This window comes from Dromiciops gliroides, chromosome X (assembly GCF_019393635.1).
Source record: "Dromiciops gliroides isolate mDroGli1 chromosome X, mDroGli1.pri, whole genome shotgun sequence".
Lineage (NCBI taxonomy): Eukaryota > Metazoa > Chordata > Mammalia > Microbiotheria > Microbiotheriidae > Dromiciops > Dromiciops gliroides.
Genome location: NC_057867.1, coordinates 81,476,081 through 81,499,492, shown reverse-complemented (window position 1 = coordinate 81,499,492; position 23,412 = coordinate 81,476,081). Strand labels below are relative to the sequence as shown.

General features: G+C 44.2%; 1 protein-coding gene across 1 annotated transcript; it reads right to left on the bottom strand.

The window, feature by feature from the left end:
* Positions 1 to 11,698: 11,698 nt before the first annotated feature.
* Positions 11,699 to 15,670, bottom strand: LOC122733795 (laforin-like). Its single transcript, XM_043974499.1, has 3 exons — positions 15,287 to 15,670; positions 13,996 to 14,010; positions 11,699 to 13,825 (listed from the first exon to the last, which is right to left on the bottom strand). Exons 1-3 carry the CDS (start codon positions 15,526 to 15,528, stop codon positions 13,057 to 13,059), a joined length of 1,026 nt encoding a protein of 341 aa, XP_043830434.1. The 5' UTR covers positions 15,529 to 15,670; the 3' UTR covers positions 11,699 to 13,056.
* Between the last annotated feature and the right edge of the window lie 7,742 nt (positions 15,671 to 23,412).

Sequence of the window (23,412 nt, the reverse complement as noted above, 5' to 3'; positions counted from 1 at the left end):
TCTGAGGATGTATTGTGGTCTACCTTTCCCCCAAAGAAGTTTTCGATGGTCTTCTGCTTTCTCTGCCTACTCATCCTGGCTATTTCTTGGCTTTTTACTCCTTCTTAAAGTGTAGCCGCTGCTTCCAGGACACACTGTTCATGCTACAGCATGGCCCAGGGGGTGATTGGGCTTCTTCTAATCCTACCTGGCTTGTGAGTAATCACAGCCGCTTTCTCTTTGACCCAGAAACAGAAGTCTGACTGAACTCTTATTCTCTATGGTCGGAAGCTTGGCGTGCTTTTGCCCCTCCCCCACTCGGCCACCACCACTCGATTCAGCCCACTGGTTCAGACCCAGGGCGCTTTGCCCCAACTCCAGTAGATACTGCCTCCACTTCACCCCGGCCTACCTCCGAACCCCCTCACTAGTCTGTGATCGGATCCTCAGAAGCTGCTGGTGCTGAAGACTCTGACATGCACTGGAAGCAGTGTCCCCACTCCATTTTTAATTTTTTTGTGTGTGGCAGGGCAATGAGGGTTAAGTGACTTGCACAGGGTCACACAGCTACTAACTGTCAAGTGTCTGAGGCCAGATTTGAACTCAGGTCCTCCTGAATCCAGGACAGGTGCTTTATCTACTGTGCCATCTAGCTGCCCCCTATAACTCCATTTTAAAAAAAAAGAAATGGAACAAGGAATAAAGGAGTTTCCTAAGACAAAACCTCAAGGATCAGATAGATTTATAAGTGAATTCTAGCAAACATTTAAGGAACAATCTATCATAATAACATACAAACTATTTGGGAAAAATAGGTAAATAAGGAGTCCCACCAAAGTCCTTTTATAAGAAAAACATGGTTTAGATAACTAACCCAGGGAGAGAAAAACAGAGAAAGAAAACTGTAGACCAATTTCTTTAATGAATATCAATGAAACATTTGAACTGGGATCCTGGGAAGGAGATGACAGCAAAATAGGGCAACAATCATTCACCCTTACCACTGGGATTTATACTAAGAATGCAGGGCTGGTAAAATGTAAGGAAAGTGGGGTAGCTAGGTGGCACAGTGGATAAAGCACAGGCCCTGGATTCAGGAGTACCTGAGTTCAAATCTGGCCTCAGACACTTACACTTACCAGCTGTGTGACCCTGGGCAAGTCACTTAATCCCCATTGCCCCACCAAAAAAAAAGTAAGGAAAACTATCAGCATAATTAACCATATTTCATATGGGTCTGGGTTAACTCAGGAGTTTTCTCCTTGAGAAGCTAAACTAAAGGACAAACACACCTAGGAAGGAAGGAGAGAGAATGGGAGCCAGGGACAGAGATAACTCCAGAAAACAGGACCACCGCCCCTCATTCAAGCCTTTACCATCCCACCCCTCATTCAAGCCTTTTCCCACCCCCAAAAGAAACTTTCCATTGTCAGGTGGTCACCCCATCTATCTATAAAATCTTTTGCCTTTCTTCGGTTTGGGGGGAGAATGTTACTAAGCTATCTCCTTCCTTTGGGAAAAAGTCTTCACCTTCCCTCTTAGTCAATTTTTCTAGCCCCCAAATTAAAGATGGCTTTATTCAAATTGGACCATGTGCAAGAGTGTAATTCTTCTTTTCTTTTCTTTTTTTTTGGTAAGGCAATTGGGGTTAAGTGACTTGCCCAGGGTCACACAGCTAGTAAGTGTTAAGTGTCTGAGGCCGGATATGAACTCAGGTCCTCCTGACTCCAGGGCCGGTGCTCTATCCACTGCGCCACCTAGCTGCCCCCAAGAGTGTAATTCTTTACAGAGGAATACTTAAGGACTGCCACCACCTATTTCCCGGCTGACATGTTAAGAAAAAAACCATCAGAAATTGTTTGATTATATCAATAGATGCAGAAAAAAGCTTTTGACAAAATACAACCACCATTCCTATTACAAACACTTTAAAGCACAGGAATCAATAGAACCTTTCTCAAAATGACATGCAATATCTTTTTAAAACCCAGAGCAAGGGCAGCAAGGTGGTGCAGTGGATAAAGAACTGGCCCTGGATTCAGGAGGACCTAGTTCAAATTCAGCCTCAGACACTTGACATTTATTAGCTGTGTGACCCTGGGCAATTCACTTAACCCTCATTGCCCCGCAACCCCCCCCCCCCCAAAAGAAACCCAGAGCAAGCACTATCTGTAATGAGAATAAATGTAAAGCCTTCAGAATAAGATCAGGAGTGAAGGAAAAAAGTGTGTTAACACCACAATTATTCAGTATTGGACCAGAAATCCTAAGTAGAGGCTGAAGACAAGAAAAAGGAAAAGGAAAAATAAAAATAGGCAATGAAGAGACAAAATTATAGCTCTTTGCAGATGATGTACGGTATAATAAGAGTACCCCCCTGAGAATCAAATAAAAAAGTAGTGGAAAGAATTAGCAACTTTAGCAAAATGGTGGTGTGCAAAACAGAAATGATCGGCATTCCAATATACAACCAGACCCAGAAATTCCATTTAAAATAACTGCAAGCAATATAAAAAAACTTGGGATTCTCCCTGCCAAGACCAATCCATGGACTACATGAAAACCATGACAAAATACTCTTCACACAGAGAAAGACAGATCTAAACGACACGAGAAATATGAATTGCTCATCAGTATGCTGAGCCAACAAAAACAATAATTTGGCCTAAGTAACTTTCTTATTCTGTGCCAAAACAATCACACTACCAAAGACTAATTTTATAGGACTAGAAAAAATAATTCATCTGGGAAAAACAGAATGCAAAGTATTTGAAGGGAAACCATTTTTAAAATGTGAAGAAATCCAGTGAAGCAGAGCTAGATGTTAAAGTATAATATAAAGCAGTGTTCATGACAGCAATCTAGCTAGTACTGGCTAAGATATAGAGAAGGGGATCAGTGCAATAGATTAGGTACACAATACACAGTAGGAAAGGACCACAGGAATTTAGTGTTTGATAAACCAAAAGATCCAAGATTTAGGATTTCACAAAAATTGCTGGGAAAACTGGAAAGTTGTTTAGCAGAAATAAGCAGAGGTCAACACTGTATACCAAGAGAAGGTCAGAAGGAGTACAGGATTTGACACAAACAGCGATATCATTGGTAAATCAAGGGAGCGAGGAATTATGAACCTGTCAGAGCTATGGGTAAGGGAGGGTGCTATGAACAAACAAGAGAGAGAAGGGATCATGGGAAATGAAACATAATTTTGATTACATGAAATTAAAAAGGTTTTCCACAAAAACTAATACAACCAAAATTAGAAGGAAACCAGGTATATGGGGGAAACTGACAGCAAGTTTCCCTAATAATGGTGCTATTCCTCAAATATATATAAGGAACTGAGCCACATTTATAAAAATATGAGTCATTCCCCAATTGAAAAATGATCAAGGACTGCTGCATATGCAAGATGTAGAAGGAACTGATTCCAGTTTCCAACATTAAGAGCCATTCTCAAATGTGTCAAAGGACATGTATAGGAAGTTTTAAAGGAAGAATTCCAAGCTATCAATAGCCCTGTGACAAAATGCTCCCAATCCCTCATACTGAGACAAGTGCACATGAAAACAGCTCTGTTCATTCAGTCTGTAAATCGTGGAGATCCACAGGGTCAGGGCCAGTCCCCTCTTTCTGTTACACAAGGTCCATGGAAATGCCCCATTCACCAGGTTGTGGTTGAAATGGTAACTAAAACAACCATACCATGAAAATAAAGGACAACAAAGAAAAGAGATAATATAGAGAACGGTAGGGCCATACAAGGCCAAGCCGAGGACGGGAGGAAGGGAGGAAGGGAGGAAGGGAGGAAAGAAGGATGAAAACATCCACGTGAGGAGGGGAGGGAGTGTCCACAAAGGATTCTCCCAACTGGCCTCCACTTTCCCCCACTCCATGACCTTTCAAACCCCCTGACCTCCAGACAGAGCCCTGGCCCAGTAGGAAGACCCATGAAGGAGCCGCCCTGGAAGACCAGATACATACTTGCATACATGCATACACACAAGCAGACACGATCCTACCTACACACACTCATAAAGCTATTAAGACTCCCATGACTGGCAGCACTAGACGGGACCTCAGGATAGAGAGAGACAGAGCTGAGAGGGTCTACAGAACACTGAATATCCTTGCTGGAAAGGTATGAGCCTAAGCTCACACAGTTTGTTTTAGAGATCTTCCCAATCGGGGAGTGGACTTGAGGTCAAGTCTATCATTATACTTGCCTAGGATGTTTGATCTTTCAAAGCTATTTAGGACCAAACTCTTCCTCCCACCATCTGAAGTTCTGCAGAACCGGGGGTGTGTGTGGTGCAAATATAGATTCCCTAATCTTGGAGCAAGACCCTCCTCCAAGTAATTTTTAGGAAGAAATGAATAAAAAATCAAAAAGGATTTTTCCCTTGCCACACTGTACAAATGAACCCATGCAGGTCCAGCAGAACTTAATCCCTTGCCTTTGTCTGAGTGACTGATGCTAACAGGTTTGGCTTATTCACTGCACATTACTGATGAGGTGAATCATTAATCAATATAAATATGAAAGCACAAACAGGCATTGAAGCCCCCTATACCAAAAAGCCCAACCACTGGGCCCCAGGATGCTTGTCGCTGGCTTGTTTAAAGGGCAGGGAGCAGGATGGGGGTCTCACACCTTTTCAAATGGAAATCCAGATCAAATTAATCACCCAACTCTTGTGGACTCTAATCTCTCTAGAGGCAAAAATATAATGTCTACCAAGGCAGCAGCAGCTAGCTCTAATCACTGGTTGCCATGGTGACTGGCTGTTGCCAGGGATACCTGGAATGCTGAGCTGTTGGCATTCAGGACACCTCCTTATCCAGCCTCCATTATGATCCCTGGGCCAGGAGGACGGGAGGACTTCTTGCCAGCTTTGTCCTAGACTGGCAGCTGGGTGCAGATCTAAATCAGCAGGGGTACAAAATATCAGGAGGTACCCACCCATGCACACATAGACACACACACACACACAGAGGCATATGTATTTTATATATTGAGAGACAGAGAGAACAAAAGAAAGACAGACATAAAGATGCAGAGACACAGAGAGAGAAATATAGATGCTGACTGCAGAACAGTGTGCACAAGAAGAAACAGAGAGCAAGCAGTTGTTGCTACGAGACATCCATCAGGGAAGGAAACAAACATCATCCCAGGCACTCTGGTGACCTCCCTGGTCAGCTCCTAACTGGATGTGAAGAAACTGAGGCCTAACAAAGTTAAGTTATTGCCCAGGGTCTCACGGGTACTAAGCATCAGAGGCAGCATCTGAACCCAGGTCCTCTGACTCCATTACAGCCAAGCCTCCATAAAAGCCAAGTTTCTTTCCATAGGACAGTTCTGCCTCCCAGAGCAGCTTTTGGCACCAAAACATGGTTGTCCAAGGAGGTATCAGAATTTGGATTTTAATTCTCCACAAAGAAAGGCTAAAGGACCTTAAACTTGCATGTGAGCAAGCTGGCTAATACTATAACACATATAGATAAGACAGCCTTCATTTTTGCCTCCTTTAGGAGAATTTCTCAAAACCCTGTGTATTCCTGACTCTGGTTCTCAGCTACTTGAATTCTTTCTTTGGAGCCTGCTGGCAATATTTTTTTCTATGACCCATAAACTTGGAATTTTGGCTCTAATATGGCTGGCAGTTTTCACTTGGGGGGTTTCTTTCTGGGGGTGACCTATAGATCCTTTCCATTTCCTTCTTGCTTTTTGGTTCTAAGAGGTCTAGGAAGTTTTCTTATTTAATTTCTTGAAATTTTATCTCAAGGCTCTTTTGTATGGCATAGCTTTTAGGGTGTCCAAACATTCGTAAATGTTTACCCCTTAATTGTTTTCCCATATCACTTGTTTTTACTATGATACATATTATAATTTCTTTCATTTTATAAGTTTTTGTTTTCTGTATGTGGTACACCAAATTTATATTTTTAATTACTTATATCAATAAAAGACAGGAAAAGCACATCAATGAATTTGGCATGCAATTAAAATATCTTATAAATGAATAAATTACAAGTCCCCAATTAAATACCAAATTGGAAATCCTGAAAATCAAAGGAAAGTTTCATAAATGAAATTAAGAAAACCAATGAACATAAATAAAACTAGAAGAAAATTTTCTGAAAAAACAATAAAATAAGTAAAGCATTTGTTAAGTTGGTTTTTAAAAGGAAAGAATAAAATCAAATTACTATGATCAAAAATAATGATGGTGAATTCACTACAAAAGAAGAGGAAATTAAGACAATGGTTAGGAGTTATTTTGTCTAAGCAATATGCCAATAAATGTTGCAATCTAAATGAAATGGATGGATATCTACAAAAATAAAAATTACCCAGATTAACAGAAGATATAAAATATCTGAATAGCCCAATCTTAGAGAGGGAAATTGGACAATATATCAACAGACTTCCTAAGAAAAAATCCTTAGGACCAGATGAATTCACAAGTGAATTTTACCAAATATTTAAAGAACAATTAATTTCAATACAAGATAATAATAAGAAAAAAATAAAAATAAGAGGAGTCCTACCAAACTCATTTTTTTTTTTTAGTGAGGCAATTGGGGTTACGTGACTTGCCCAGGGTCACACAGCTAGTAAGTGTTAAGTGTCTGAGGACGGATTTGAACTCAGGTCCTCCTGACTCCAAGGCTAGTGCTCTATCCACTGGGCCACCTAGCTGCTCCCCCCAAAACTCCTTTTATAACATAAATATGGTGCAGATACCCAAACCAGGAAGAGGCTGAACACAGAAAATTATAGAACAATTTCTCCAATGAATATTGATGCAGAAATTTTAAATAAAATACTAGCCAAGAGATTGTAGCAATACTTCACAAAAATCACACATTATGATCAGATGGGACTCATACCAGGAATGCAGGGCTTGTTCAATATTAGGATAATGATCAGCATAAGTGACCACATCAACAACAAAACCAAAAGAAATATGATTATCTCAAAAGATGCAGAAAAAGACTCTTTGACAAAATATAGCCCCCATTCTTATTAAAAAAAAGAAGAGGGGCAGCTAGGTGGCACAGTGGATAAAGCACTGGCCCTGGAGTGAGGAGTACCCGAGTTCAAATCCGGCCTCAGACACTTGACACTTACTAGCTGTGTGACTCTGGGCAAGTCACTTAACCCCAATTGCCTCACTTTAAAAAAAAACATTAAAAACAGAAGAGAGCACAGGAATGAATAAATGGAGCTTACCTTAAAATAAGTAATACTCATCTAAAATCATCAGCAAACATCTATTGTAATGGGCATAAGCTAGAAGCCTTCGGAATACGATCAGGGGTAAAGAATGCCCATTATCACCACTATTATTTAATATTGCCAGAAATGTTAGCTATAGCAATACGAAAAGAAAAAGAAATTAAAGCATTAGAATAGGCAATGAGAAAACAAAATTATCACTCCTTGCAGATGATATGACTCTATATTTAGAAAATCCTAGATAATTAACTAAAAAGCCACTTGAAATTATTAACTTTAGTCAAGTTGTAGGGTAGAAAATAAACACACATAAATCATCAGCATTTCTATATATTACCAACAAAGTCCAGCAGGAAGAGATAAAAATGAAAATTCAATTTAAAATAACTGTAGACAATATAAAATACCTGGGAGTCTACCTGTCAAGACAAACCCAGGAACTATATATAGACAACTATAAAACACTTCCTTGAGGTATAAGGTCAGTAATGGAGTCTCTGATTCGAAGGGTATGGACATTTTATTTGCTTTATTTGCATAATTCACATTACTTTATGGAATGGTTGTACCATTTCACAACTCCACCAACCATGCATTTATGTGTCTTTCCTTCCCAAGCCCTCCAACATTGACTGTTGTCATTTTTTCCAATTTGCAGGGTGTAGGATGAAACCTCAGGGTTATTTTCATTTCCACATGAACTTTTTGAGAACATGAAGTATGACCTGCATAGCAACAATAATGAGCACAATGGATCAAGGGAAATCTGCATAGAAGTGAATGACGATGTAAAAGAAGAAGCAAAAACCAATGATGTTTATGGTTTAGGTTCTGAAGCAATCCGATTTAAAATCTAATCAACAAGGAAGGGTCCAAGTCAGATTTTGTTGATAATCACTTCTGGTCTTCCCCAACTTTTTTGAGTCTAGGAATAGTATTCCCGGTTCTCCCAACTCTTTCACGTATATACTTGTTAAGATTTTTCTTCTCTCTGATTCTAACATACAATCAATGTTTTGGCCCTGGAGCCCCTACAGGCAGGAGTAGGCTTCCTTTGGACAGTGTCAGTCAACAAGAAGCCTCTGTCTGAGTGTCTCTCTTGGGCCAGGCCGTTAGAGGAGACTTAAGTCACAGCAATCTCTTAATAGTATTTCAGTTTTTCCAATTACAAGTAAAAATATATTCAACATTCATTTTTATAAGATTTTGAGTTCCAAATTTTTCTCCCTCCCTCCATTTGTGTCCCCTCTCTAAGACAGCAAGCAGTGTGATAGAGTATATACAAGTGCAATCATGTTCAACAAATTTCCACATTAGTTGGGCTCTGAAAGAAGATTCAGAACAAGGCGGGGGGAACCACAAGAAAGAAAAAAAATTGAAAATAGTATGCTTTCATCTGCATTCAGATTCCATAGGTCTTTCTCTGGAGGTGGAGAGCATTTTCCATCATGAGTCTTTTGGAACTGTCTTGGATCAAACTATAGCTGAGAAGAGCTAAGTCTATCATAACTGATCCTGGTATAATGTTACTGTGTACAATGTTCTCCTGGTTCTGCTCACTTCATTCAGTACCAGTTCCTGTAAGTCTTTCCAGGTTTTTCTGAAATCTCATCATTTCCTACCACACAATACTATTCCATTAAATTCATATAGTTCAAGTTATTTAGCCATTCCCCAAATGATGGGTATTCCATCAATGTCCAACTCTTTGTCACCATAAAAAGAGCTGTTATAAATAGTTTTGTACATGTGGGGTCCTTTTCCCTTTTCCCTTTTTATGATCTCTTTGGGATAAGACTTAGCAGTGTTATTGCTGGATCAAAGGGTATGACCAGTTTTATAGCCCTCTGAGCACAGTTCCCCAATTCTCTCCAGAATTGTGAGATCGGTTCACAACTCCACCAGCAATGCATTTATGTTCCAATGTTCCCACATCTTCTCCAACATTTATCATTTTCTTTTTGTGTCATATTAGTCAATCTGATAGGTGTGAGGTAGTACCTCGGTGTTGTTTTAATTTACATTTTTCTCATCAACAGAGATAAAGAGCATTTCTTCATGTGACTATAGATAGTTTAATTTCTTCATCTGAAAACTGCCTCTTCATATCCAGCCAAGTCTGAGACATCCTGACTTCCCATTTGAGAGACTTTTCATGCCCATAGGAGACCATGAAGATACATGAGGGGAAACAGGTGCCAATCAGGTTCCATTCAGTTAATTAAGCTGCTTAACATGTGCCAGTCTCTGTCCTACACTGGAAATAAGAAGAATTGTAAGACAGTCCCTGATCTTTCCTGGAACTCACAGAATGATGGGGGAGATGAAACAACTATGAAGAAAAAAGCTATATACGGGAAATACTGGAAATAATCAACACAAGGAAGGTGTTAGATAGAGACTTGTGGGAAAGGGGAAAAGCTTCCTACAGATAGTGGGATTTTAGCTGAGACCTGAAGAAAGCCAGAGAAGTCATGTGGCAGAGATGAGGAGGGAGAATGTTCCAGGTGTGGGGGACAGCCCCTGAAAGGAATGGCCAGATCTGGGACATGAAGGATTCGTGCTAGGAACAGCACTGAGGCAGCTGTTGGAGGACTGAAGAGTATATCACAGGAGTGAGGAGGATTAAGTGGGAATGAGAAAGATGTAAGGAAACTGGAGAGGTGACAGTGGGTACTTTAGAAAAGGCTCTGAATGCCAGAGAGGATTTTATATTTGGTTCTGAGTTGATAGGGAGCCACTGCATTTGACAGAGTAGAAGACAGGGGTTGCGGGGAGGGACTATGGACTGAGTTGTGCTTGAGGAAGATGATTCTGAGAGCTGAGCATAGGACAGACTAGAATAGGGATGTACTGGAGGGAGAGACCCCAACCAGAAGGTTGTTTCAATAGTCCAATTTGGGAAGTGATGAGGGCCACACCAAGGTAGTGTCCCTGTCAGAGGAGACAAGAGGGCACATATGAGAGCTGTCACAAAGATAAAACTGACAGGTCTTGGCAACAAGTTGGTTTGGGCAGTGGTGAGAAGTCAAGATTGAAGGATGACTCTTATGTTGTGGGCCTGGGTGACTAGGAGGATGCTGGTACCTTCAAGAGTAATAAGGAATTCTGAAAGGGAAGAGTATTGAGGGTAGGGGGAATGGAAAGAGTTCAGTTTTGGAAACACTATTTAAGATGTCTCCAGTACATCTATCTGATTGGATATATCTAATAGGCCAGGTGGAGACAAAAGACTGCAGGTCAGCAGAGAGGTTCAGATTGGACAAGTAGATCTGAGAATCATATGCATAGAGACAATAACTGAATCCATGGGAACTGATAAGAACAGCAAGTGAAATAGTATAGAGAGAGGAGGGAAGGGAGTTCAGAAGAGCCCAGTGGGACACTCGTTGCCTGGAGGTCATTTTGGGACCTGTTCCTACTGCCTCTAGTGAACATCTGTCAGAAACCAAGGAGGCGAGAGTTGGGGAGTTTGTTTTTTTCCTCTAGACCAGGGCCAACCTGTTGGGCTCTTTTTTGTTTCTGGAGAGCAGGGAAAGGACCTCCTGGGAGATCTAGTGCTTCTGGTCTGAAGGAGCCAGGCCCCTTCCTTTGCCAGCATGAGTTCCTAAGGTGATTTTCTGTCTGGGCTTCTGGGCAGACAAGGTCGGGGGCCATGCTGTGCTAGCTCCCACTGGGGGCCGGACCCAGAACCAGGTTCCTTTGGGAAAGGCTCTGAGAGAATGGGCCAGAGGTCCTTTCCCTGTGCCAGCAGGAAGTTTTCCAAAAGCTGCTTAGGAGACAAAGTCTGCTCTGTCCCCACCCCCACCCCCCCCTTACCACCCTCAGGGGAGAGGGGGCCCAAACTTCCTTCCTTTCCCTGAGGAAGGGGCCCTTGGGGGCCTCCCCAGGGTCCTCAGAACAGGCCCAGACTGGCCACTGGGCCTCGCCGTGGGGCGTCCGTGGACTGACGGGGAGCCCAGTGCCCCCTGCCCCTCCCCCAGCCGGGCTTGCCTCCTGGTGATGGGCCTCAGCTGCTGACCCTCCCTCCACCCACTCCCCTGGCTCTTCCTACCCTCAGCTTTTCTCCACCCTGGGCCACTGTCTCTCCCGCCATAGGCTCCCCCTCCGCAGTCTGGCCCCCTCCGCACTGGCTGCCCTGAGGTGGCTGCTGCTGTGGTGCTCATGGAGGGGGTGGCCGCCCCTCCCTTCAGCCTCCATTTCCCTCACGGCCACGCTGGGGCTCGGCCGCTCCCCTCAAAGTGGCCACACCTGTCCCCCTCCTGCTCCTGGCCCACCCCTCCACCCATGGTGACTGGGCTGCACGTAGGAGATCCCTGCATGCCCAACCGGGCGATCAGAAGACGGAGGTTCAGCTTTCCTCTTCGTGGTCAGCCAAACTGTGTTGTTTAAAACCTCAATGTGGGTTCTAATCTGTTCCCCCAGTTGTGGGGAAAACTGGCTTAAAATCACTGATAAATTCACCAAGAGTTTAAGCTTTTAAGGATTTATTAAAACACATAAGATAGTAAAGAGAGAGAAAGATTGAGAACAGATTCCTTATAGCATGGAAATCCTTGCCTTCCTAACTGCCCACGTGAAATTCTGCCACCACCCCCATGTCTCAAACAAAAAGAGGCAGATTCTGTCCCGCAGTGTCTGATTCCTACTTCGTGTCCTCCTCCCAGAAATGGGAGGGTCTTCAAGTTGCTTGGTTGAGAGCAGTCTCTTGTTGATGGCACAGTCAATAGCCTCTAAGAACACTTGATGTCTCAGTCCATAGCCTCTGAAAACACACTGACCTCAGTGTTGGCTAGTGGCTAAAATCCAATCACCTTTAAGTGGGCACTTCGTAGTTCCCCATTCACACCCAATTCAAACACTACTAAGTCAATGGAGTCGACCCCTGGACGTCTACCAAGTTCCCTTATCTTCACACACAGTCAAGAGCCAGTTTCACATAAAGTCGTAATTTTCCTAGACTTTTCACAGACTTATCAGAGTGCTAAACCCAATTTCCCCATAGCGGGGTTTTTTAACCTTGGGGTTCTGTGAACTTTTAAAATAATATTAAAAAAACATTTTGAGGAGTTTATTTCCATATAAGTGGTTTCCTTTGTAATCTTTTGTATTATATATTGTGCATTTTAAAATATCATTTTTAAGAGAAGAGGTCCATAGTTTCCAATAGACTTCCTAAGGGGTTCATGAGGAAAAAAAAAGTTAATCTCTGCCATAAGAATTGTGGCAAATCAATACACCCTTCCTCTACAGAACAAGAAATTCAATTCTATTCCATTCAGCAGAGATTTACAGAACCCCCATCCTCCAGCCCTGGTGCTTGCTTAGTAGCAGGTCAGATGACTTCCATTTACAAAGCAGTAGGTCCTTCTTTGCTACTTTTGACGAAAGAAAAGAAATCTGTATAATGATAGCTTTTCCAGACAGCAAATAGTTACACACAATACAACAAGAAAAGGTGGTTGTGGTCATGAATTTTTAAGAAAACCACCTGTGGGTAGGTCAACCAAAAGGAGGAGCCTGACTGCAGGTATTGACAATGGTGTCTGTTACCTTATCGTACCACATGAGACTGAGAAGGCAGAGTCCAGAGAACTTCTGCTCTTTCTTGTGCAATTCATTCGATTCTTTAAAAGGTGCTCCAGAGAAAATAGATTTTTAAACCAAAACTAAGACTAAATGACCATGCTAGACTAATAATAATAATAATAATAACAACAACAATAAATAGTAGTATCAAAGCACACCACAATACTGTTTAACAAGATTCTGTCTTCAAATCATCTTATGATTATCTGACAGGAGCTTTTAGGGAAAAGCTGGTGGTTTTACACATTAAGATTACTTAAGGGGAGACAAAGCTTCCCAAATCTCTGATTGAAATCTCCTTCTGCACGTGACAGAGCCTCTTCATCGATATGCACAGCAGGCCTTTTGACCATGAGGAAGTACTGCACCTTCCTCAGCTTCCAGCCCATGACATATTTGAGCCAGCCACACACGACAGCCGAGGATCTTCCAATACCAGCATTGCAGTGTATGTAGACGGTGTGACCTTTCTGAAGTAGGCAGTGGAGGAAAGAGACGGCCTGAGGCAACATCTTCACTGTCCCTTCAGTACTCCCGTCTGGTGGAGGCAACCATATGTACTCAATTCCTTCTTCTTTATAGAGCCTGATCATGGTGCCTGGGCTCATGGGCTCTGGGTAGGGATTGCAGCCTGATGAATTCTGCAGAATATCCCCTTCGGTCTGAAAATTCATTACTGCTGTCACCCTTAATTCACGCTTTATCTTGATAGTTACATGCTCCAACTGGCGAGGGCAGCTTCCTAAAAAGAGGTTTGGGAGGATCTGTGAATAATGCATGGCTTGATGGCCTGCAATGTTACAACTGAAATCATCCCTATGCCCAGCGGCCTCAATCCAGTGTGCAATTGGGAGACAGTACACGCCATCTACCATGTTGCTTTCGGAGTAAATACTGTAGCGCTCATATTGAGGACCATTACCTTCGAAGGAGAACTCTCCTCCTGGCTCCTTCTTTAGGAACTTGTAACAGAACGTAGCGAGGACATCGGGCGCTGCCACCTTGGGTGGTGGTGGTGGTGGTGGCAGCAGCTGCAGCTGTAACCTCATTTCCTGCTGAGGTGGCTGCTGCTCCTGCTGCCCTTGCTGCTGCCCCTGCTGCTGAGGCTGTGGCTCCTGGTCCTGCTCCTGCAGCTGTGGCTCCTGCTCCTGCTCCTGCTCCTGCGGCTGTGGCTCCTGCTCCTGCGGCTGGGCCTGCTGCTGTGGCTCCTGCTGTGCCTGCTGCTGTGGCTCCTGCTGCTGTGGCTCCTGCTGCTGTGGCTGCTGCCCCTGCTGCCACCAATTCTGAGGCTGCTGCTGTCGCTGTGGCTGCTGCTGCTGCCCCTGCTGCCACCAATTCTGAGCCCGATGCTGCTGCCCCTGCTGCCACCAATACCGAGGCTGCTGCTGCTGTGGCTCCTGCTGTGCCTGCTGCTGCTCCTGCTGTGCCTGCTGCTGCTGCTCCTGCTGCTGCAGCCCCTGCTGCCACCAATTCTGAGCCCGCTGCTGCTGCCCCTGCTGCCACCAATGCCGAGGCTGCTGCTGCTGCTGTGGCTGCTGCGGCTCCTGCTGCTCCTGCTGCTGCTGCTCCTGCTGCTGCAGCTGCAGCCCCTGCTGCCACCAATTCTGAGCCCGCTGCTGCTGCTGCCCCTGCTGCCCCTGCTGCCACCAATGCCGAGGCTGCTGCTGCTGTGGCTGCTGCTCCTGCTGTGGCTCCTGCTGCTGCCCCTGCTGCCACCAATTCTGAGCCGCCTGCTGCTGCCCCTGCTGCTGCCCCTGCTGCCACCAATGCCGAGGCTGCTGCTGCTGCTGTGGCTGCTGCTGCTCCTGCTGCTGAGGCTGCTGCCCTGGCTCCTGCTGCTGAGGCTGCTGCCCCTGCTGCCACCAATGCTGAGCCCGCTGCTGAGGCCCCTTCTGCCACCATTGCTGAGGCTGCTGCTGCTGCTGCTCCTGCTGTGGCTCTTGCTGCTGCCCCTGCTGCCACCAATGCTGAGCCCGCTGCTGCTGCTGCCCCTGCTGCCACCATTGCTGAGGCTGCTGCTGCTGCTGCTCCTGCTGTGGCTGCTGCTGCTGCTCCTCCTGCTGCTGGGGTTGGGGCCACAGCTGCTCCTCCTCCTCCTGCATCTGCGGCTCCTCCTCCTCCTGCATCTGCGGCTCCTCCTCCTCCAGCATCTGCGGCTCCTCCTCCTCCAGCATCTGCGGCTCCTCCTCCTCCTCCTCCTGCATCTGCGGCTCCTCCTCCTCCTCCTCCTGCATCTGCGGCTCCTCCTCCTCCTCCTCCTCCTCCTCCTCCTCCTCCTCCTCCTCCTGCATCTGCGGCTCCTGCGGCAGCCACACCTCCACCAGCTGCGGTTGCTCTCCCTGCTGCTGCGGTTGCTCTCCCTGCTGCTGCGGTTGCTCTCCCTGCTGCTGCGGTTGCTCTCCCTGCTGCTGCGGTTGCTCTCCCTGCTGCTGCGGTTGCTCTCCCTGCTGCTGCGGTTGCTCTCCCTGCTGCTGCTGCTGCCCCTGGGCTTCCGCCGGGAGCTCCCCGACCAGCTCCACCTCCGCGAGCCACAGGCCTGGCTCCTGCAGCCCGCGTATCGCCTCGGGCCCGACCCCGACGCCCGCCCGCTTCATGGGCACGGCCTTCTGAGGCGCCCAACGCCCCAGCTCGGGCGGAGAGCCCATCACCAGCACCTGCGGACGGCCCTGGGCCACGGCGGGAGGCACCACCACCCCGAAACGGAACCGCATCGCCGCGAGCCCACCGAGTCACCGGCTCAGGAGGAACGGCTCCGGCCCTGCCTTCTTCTCCTTCTCCTCTTCTTCCTCTCCTCTAGGCCGCCGGGACCCTCCCGGCACTGACGCTGAGCGAGGAAAACGTCAGCCGTGAATCGCGTAACCACTGACGTACGGGGGCGGGGCCGAGCTGAGGGCGGAGAGGGAGGGGCGGGAGCGGAGGGAGCGGAGGGAGGGGAGGGAGCGCGCAGGTCAGGGACTGCGCAGAGCCCCCTCCAGCCCCAGCCCCAGCCCCAGCCCCAATCCAAGTGGAATAGCTGCGGGGGCAATCTCTGCCTCCCCCCATTGGATTTTAAACCTCACACAAGAAATTTAGAAAGGACTAATGATGGAAAATGCTTTCCACATCCAGGAAAAAAACCAAAAACAAACACCTGTGAAATCTGAATGCAGATTGAACCATATTATTTCTTGCTCTTTTGTGTGTGTGTGTGTGTGTGTGTGTGTGTGTGTGTGTGTCACAAAATGCTTGATATAAAAAGGCATCAATAAAACATCAATAAATAGAAATGATGGATAATAATGGAGATAAAAGAAAAAAATCCCAAAGAATCAGAAGACATTGAACTCGAGTACAAAACACATTTCCATATTTCAACAGTTCTCCAATCTCATCAGAGGAAATAGTCCCTCTACCAGTAACTATTGCCATCTCTTCACACACACACACTTGTCCAATGATCTAAAATAGAAAAACTTAGAACCAATTAATAGATCCACATTTTAATTAGCAGACCCAAAGGAATTAAAGATGAGGTGACAAAGGCCCTAAACTAATACCATCTAGGCTGCTTGTGGTTCATCTAATGCAAAGTACACTTAAAGCTCAATTAAGCAGAGTGCTAAGGCAATAGACTATTCTAGCTCATCGCAATTCCTGATTAACTAAAACTTAAATAGGATCCTTTTGTTTGTTTTTTTTAAATAAAAGTATTTTATTATTTTCCAGCTACATGTAGAGATAGTTTTCAACATAAGATTTCCAATTTCAAATTTTTCTCCCTCCCTCCCCTGTCTCCCCCCCTTCCCTAGACAGCAGGTAATCTGATATAGTTTTATATATATATATATATATATATATATATATATATATATACATATATATATATATCACATTAAACATATTTCTGCATTAGTCATGTTATAACAGAAGTATCAGAGCAGAAAGGAAAAACCTCAAAAAAGGAAAACAACAGCGCCAAAACCAAAAGAAATAGTATGGTCCACGCAACATCAATATTCCACAATTCCTTTTTTGTTCCCTTTCCATCACGAGTCCTTTGCAACTTTCTTGTACCGTTGGATTGGTGAGAAGAATCTAGTCTATCACAGTTGATCAGCGCATAATGTTGATGATACTGTGTATAGTGTTATTCTGGTTCTACTCATCTCACTCATGATCAGTTCATGCAAGTCCTTCCAGGTTTCTCTGAACTCCTCCTGCTCATCGTTTCTTACAGCACAATAGAATTCCATTACATTCATATACCACAACTTGTTCAGCCGTTCCCCAGAACTATATTATTTCTACATTTTTTCTTCTCTGAGGTTTTTCCCTCTTGTTCTGATTCTTCTTTCACAACAAGACTAATGCAGAAATATGTTTAATGTGATTGTACATATATAACCTAGATCAGATTGCTTTCTCTCTTGGGGAGGGAAGGCAGGGAGGGAGAAAAATTTTGAACTCAAAATTGTATAAAAACGAATGTTGAAAACTATCTTTAAGTGTAACTGGAAAAAATAAAATACTATTAAGACTGGAAAAAAAGAAGCAAAAAGCACTTAAAAAAAAAAGAAAAAGAAAGGGTACTGCACTTACAATAAAGACATGGGATTGAATCTCTGAGCTTCCGGTAATTTGGGCAGTGCTCACTAAGCAAGTCACATTCTTCTTTGGGCCTCAGTCGTCCTATCAAGAACACGAGTATTTTGTCATAGATTATTTCTAAGGTCTCTGCCAGCTTTTATATTTCATATTCTAAGGCACCTTCAGCTCTATGTTGGATTCTCTCCATTCTCTTACACCTTTGAATGGTCCACGATCTGCAGACAGGTGGCTCAATGGATGGAGTGCTGGGCCTGGAGTCAGGAAGACCTGAGTTCTAATCTGGCCTCGGGCACTTACTAGCTGGGTGACCCTGAGCAAGCCTCTGCCCCTGTGTTGGCCTCAGTTTCCTTAATTGTGAAATGGGATAATAACAGCACATACCTTGCAGGGTTGTTGTGAATATCAGATGAGATAGTATTTGGAAAGTGCCTATCACAGTGCTTGGAACATAAGGGATACTATAAAAATGCTTATTCTCCAAACCCTTCCCCTCTCAGGATGTTTCTGGTTCTTAAATTCGATGGTCAGGGCGGCTAGGTGGCGCAGTGGATAAAGCACCGGCCCTGGATTCAGGAGTACCTGAGTTCAAATCCGGCCTCAGACACTTGACACTTACTAGCTATGTCACCCTGGGCAAGTCACTTAACCCCCATTGCCCCACAAAAAAAAAAAAAATTTGATGGTCTATAGCCTCTTACTTGATACTCTAATGTCCCTCCCAAGTCTGATGTTCCACATTCTATGTGCTTGGTTCATTTCCAGGGCTAATAGTCCATGTTCTAAAGGCCCCTTCCACCTTGGTTAATAAATTTTCTCATGTTTCTTCAAGACCTGACTTTCTGATTTAAGGCCCTGCTCAGTTCAATATACAACATAAGTGAAAAAAAAAATGACCCCCACCACCCCAAATCAAAAGTACATGTAACAAAACAATAAAGATCAAACAGGACTGAAATGAAGAGATGAGAATACACCCCAAACCTATCCCTCTGGGGGGGTGGAAGACAAAGAAGTGTTATGTCCTGCACGCTTTCTCAATGTAGCCATCAGTTATGCAGATGTGGGAAGGCTCTGGAGTTGGGAGTTGGTGAGCCTTGTAAATAGCTAACAGAGAGGCAGAGAGAAAGACATACAGATAGAGAAAGAGTGTACACTTACTATGGGAAAGACACTATGCAAAGCACTTTACAATGATTGCTTCATTTGATCCTCCCAACAACCTGGGAAATAGTTACTATCATTTTCCCCATTTCACAAATGAAGGAGTGGAGGCAAATGGAGGTTAAGTGACTTGCTCAGGATCACCTAGCTAATGAGTATCTGGGGTCCCATTTGAACACAGGTCTTCCTGACTCCAGGCCGGGGACTCTCCCCACTGAGCCAGCTAGCTGTTCCCAGTATGAGGGATACTTCAAGCAAAACCTGGTTGGCCCCTTGTCAGAGATATAGTTTCAGGAACAATATCTGATTCTTACCCAAGTCGTCACAAGGTAGAAATAGTCTCCATAAGACACTGACCTTGCTAACAAGGGTTATGCATGTTTAACTGGAGTTTTGCACATGCATCAAAAGGGTCTTGAACTAAACAGTAGTGAGAGGATGGATGGGAAAAGCATCCTACACATGTCAGCCAAGCCCAGTAGCATAGCAAGTAGCAGATGTGTCCTAGGAAGCAGAATGGAACTAGAGAATCTATAATTCACCAGAGACAAATCTCTACGAAGACAGACAAATCAAGTCCATGACCAGAGATGGACATGCACAAATACCCAAAATGGGGGCAACAGAAAAGGTGACCTAGAAATACGAGGGGGAAATACAGTATAACGGCATACAGTAGGCGACCCACTGACACTGTCTGTCACCTTCTTTCCTTTAATATTATCTTCCTTCCTAGTTTTCCTGAAACTGTTCTCCTCCTGGTTCTCTACCTACCTAACTGACACCTCCATTTAGATTTCCTTTACTCAATTTTCATCCAGGTCATACCCACTAATGGCGATTCTTTTACAAGCAGCTGCCCCAGAGCTCTCTTCTCTTCTCCTTCTATACTATTTACTTGGTAATTGCATCAAGATCTATGGATTCAGTTATCATCTCTATGTAGATGATTCTCCTATCATTTCATCTAACCCTAATCTTTCTCCAGGGCAGCTAGGTGGTGAAGTGGATAGACTGCCAGGTCTGAAGTCTGGAAGACTCACTTTTCTGACTTCAAATCTGGCTTTAGACACTTTCTAGTGGTGTGACTGACCCTGGGCAAGTCACCTGAACCTGTTTGCCTCAGTTCCTCGTCTGAAACATGAGCTGGAGAAGGAAATGGCAGACCACTCCAGTATCTGTGCCAAGAAAACCCCAAATGGGGTCATGAAGAGTCAGACGAGACTGACAAGAACAAACAACAACAATCTCTGTACCTACTTCTGGTCTAGCAACTCCAATTGCCTTTAGGATGGATTGAATTGTTTGGCCTGTAGACATCTTCAACTCAAGATTCCAAAACTGAGGTCACTCCCCCCCAAAATAATTTCCTATTTTCAAAATCCAATATTCCTATTGTGGGCAACACCAACTTCCCAAGGCACTCAGGCTTTCAACCTAGCTGCCATTCTGAATGACTTTCTTGCACTTCCCCCATGTGAGAAAAGGAGTAATGGTCTCCTCTCAGTAGGACACAACCGCCACATCAGTACTGATCAAATTGTACTCCTGTGGACCAATTTGAAGACTTGGGTCTCGGTCTCCCTCCCCTCAGGCAGACAGATCGAGTGGTTTAAGTAGCCCTGAGCTGGTCTCAACTAGGTGCACTCCTGTGCTGCCTCCATATGGGGGAGGAATGAAGAAATGTCCCTGTGTCACCTCCTTATTGACTAAGAATTCAAAGAAGAATTATGGAAAATTAGGATAAAGAATATTGCATTCCCATTATCTAGCTTTTGCCTTTAGATTATAACCCATAAGTAATCAGCCAGTGATGAACATGGGGAGCTTCCATTTTCCCTTAGGGACTAGGGATAAAAGGGACCTGTGAGCCCCTATGCTTTGCACTTGCTGGATGTAGCACTTATTTGCAGGTGCCCATTCTCCTGAGAATGAATATCTTGGACTTCACGATCTCTAAAAACTCATCCTTCCATCACAAAATGAAATCCGTTGGGTAAACACATCTCCTCAGCACAGTACTATGTGTGAATAAGCACAACCTCCAGGAGAAAGGATAATATGAGGAAATGATCAGGGGTGAGGAGAAAAGAGCAATTGAGAATAGAGTCATTTGAAAAAAATACTCTAAAGTAACTAAAGGAACATAGTATTGAATTTAGAGCCAAAGAGGGGGAAAATTATAACTTGAAATCCCCCTAACATTATCGATCCAAAACCAAATGTTTATTCAGTACCATCTATGTTCTAGGCCTTGTGTTCACTGCAGGAGATACAAAAGAGGCAAAAGCCATGCCCTTCCCTCAAGGAGATTTCAATATAATGGAGGATCTTTGAGTCTAATGGGGAATCTTACAGTCTACTGGAGGAACTTGCAGTATAATAGCAGAGACAAACAGAGGAAAATGGAAACAAAATAAGAAAGAGGGACAGTTTGGAGGAGAAAAAATTCTACAATATGACATTTGTAAAAAAAAAAACACATTTGAAATACAAAGACATACATGAAATAAACCTGGGGAGATTGAAGAAAAACCAATATATGATGCATTAATTGATTCCAAAACAGTAGACAGTGAAATCATGATATCTGATAAAGCAAGAGCAGATATTCAAACAATAACAAAATACAAATAAAAAACTACATCAGACTGTAAGCAACCAAAAACAGTAGACAAATATCAGTAATAACAAACATTTACACTCCCAATGCCTTAACATCCAAATTCATAAAGGAAACATTAACTGACCTAGCAGAAGACAACAGAGTAGTGATAGGAGACATCAATATACCTCTGGAGCACTGGGCCTGGAGTCAGGACAAAATCAGTAACATGCTAGCTGTGTGATACTGAACAAGTGGATTCACCTGTGCATCCTACTTGTGAAATGGGGGAGAATATCCTCTGCCTCACAGGGTTGTTGTGAGAATCAAGTGAGATGACATTTGCAAAAGAGGTTAGCAGAGGTCCTGGCACATAGTAGGGACTTAAAATGATTGATTGATTGATTGATTGATGAATAGAGTTCCAAGTCTGGAAGATTATATTTCCTTCTGTAGTAATAGTGTGCCCAGGTTAGCCTTCAAATAGTCTGCAATGAAGGGTGCAAGGGGCAAAACCACGAATACTGAAAGGCAAAAGAGAAAGCCTTTCAGATCTAGAAGAAACATTCCACATAGAAAGGGTATGAGGCTTCAGGTGCTCAAGTGCATATCCATGGCTTTGGGTAAATGCTTTGTGACTAGTGTTCTTGCTGTGCCATTTCAATGCCTTGGCTAAAAAGGAGGGCTACAGGGTGATTGTTAAGGGGAAACACAGGAGGGAGTGTTCTTCAACTAGTGTTAGTGCCCTTGGTGGAATAGCAGCTACACCTGGTAGTACCAGTGATGGATGCGGTAGTTGAGTAAGACAAGGGGTATGTGATAAGAAAGACCTTAATAAGCTGGGGAGGAGATAGGATGGACTGTATGATAAAATTCATGCCAATTGCAGATGAAGAATACTATGGTGTCTAAGTTTTTTAGTCAATAAGCACTGATAAAATGCCTACTGAGTGCCAGGCACAAAGCAAGAGAAAGAAAAGCCAGACAATCCCTATTCTCAAAGACCTCACAGTCTAATGGGGAGGTAACATACAAACAGCTGAAGTTCAAACAAACTGTAACGATTGGAATGACGCCACCTGCTGGAGACTTACTGTAGAAGAGTTTCACCCATGAAGCGAAGGTCTTTGAGGGCAAGACCAGGAGTCTTTTCTTTGGCGGGAGGAAGTGACGCGGACTAGTGGGAGGAGGAAGGAAGAGACTGGCGCTGACTCTGGGGCTTTTTCCTCTGGACTCTGGCGGAGAAGGGAGCTAGAAATGTGCTCTCCCTTTAATAGATAGGAATCTAGGCCTTTCTCTCTCTCTTTATCAAATTCTTATTCTCCTTAATAAATGCTTAAAAGTCTAACTCTTGCTGAAGCTTATAATTTATTGGTGACCACTCATTAGATATTTTAGACAGACTAGCTAGAATTTTAACCCTTAACAAAACCATACACAGGATGAATTGGAAATAAGCAAGAGAACAAAGGGCCAGGAGCTAGATCTGGGAAAGGCTTCCTGTAGAAGGTAGGATTGTAAGTGGGGCCTGAAAGAAGTCAGGGAAACCAGAAGGCAGAGATGAGGAGGGAGAACCCTGCAGGCAAGAGGGGCACCCTGAGAAAATACAGGCAATACTGGAAATAATCAACATAAGGAAGGTTCTAGATAGAGACTATTGGGAAAGGGAAAAAGCTTCCTATAGATAGTGGGATTTTAGCTGAGACTTGAAGGAAGCCAGAGAAGTCATGTGGCAGAGATGAGGAGAGAGAATGTTCCAGGTGTGGGGGACAGCCACTGAAAGGAAATGGCCAGATCTGGGAGATGGAGCATGTTCTGCTAGGAACAGCAAGGAGGCAGCTGTTGCTGGACTGAAGAGCACATCACAGGGGTGAGGGGGAATGCAGGAGGGATGTGTAAGATGTAAGGAAACTGGGCCTGGGCGATTGGGAGGATGCTGGTACCTTCAACAATAATAAGGAATTTTTAAAGGCAAGAGTGTTGAAGGTAGGGGGATAGAAAGAGTTCAGTTTTGAACTCACTGTATTTAAGTTGTCTCCAGCACATCCAGTTGGATATATCTAATAGGCCAGGTAGAGATAAAAAGCTGTAGGTCAGCAGAGAGGTTCAGATTGGACAAGTAGATCTGAGAATCATATGCACAAAGATAATAACTTAATGCATGGGAACTGTCAAGAACAGCAAGTGAAATAGTATGGAGACAGAAGGGAAGGCAGTTCAGGACAGAGCCCAGGGGGACACT

Bases quoted from the DNA above. Each gene is read 5' to 3' on its own strand.
- LOC122733795 (XM_043974499.1), bottom strand. From the start codon at position 15,528: ATGCGGTTCCGTTTCGGGGTGGTGGTGCCTCCCGCCGTGGCCCAGGGC.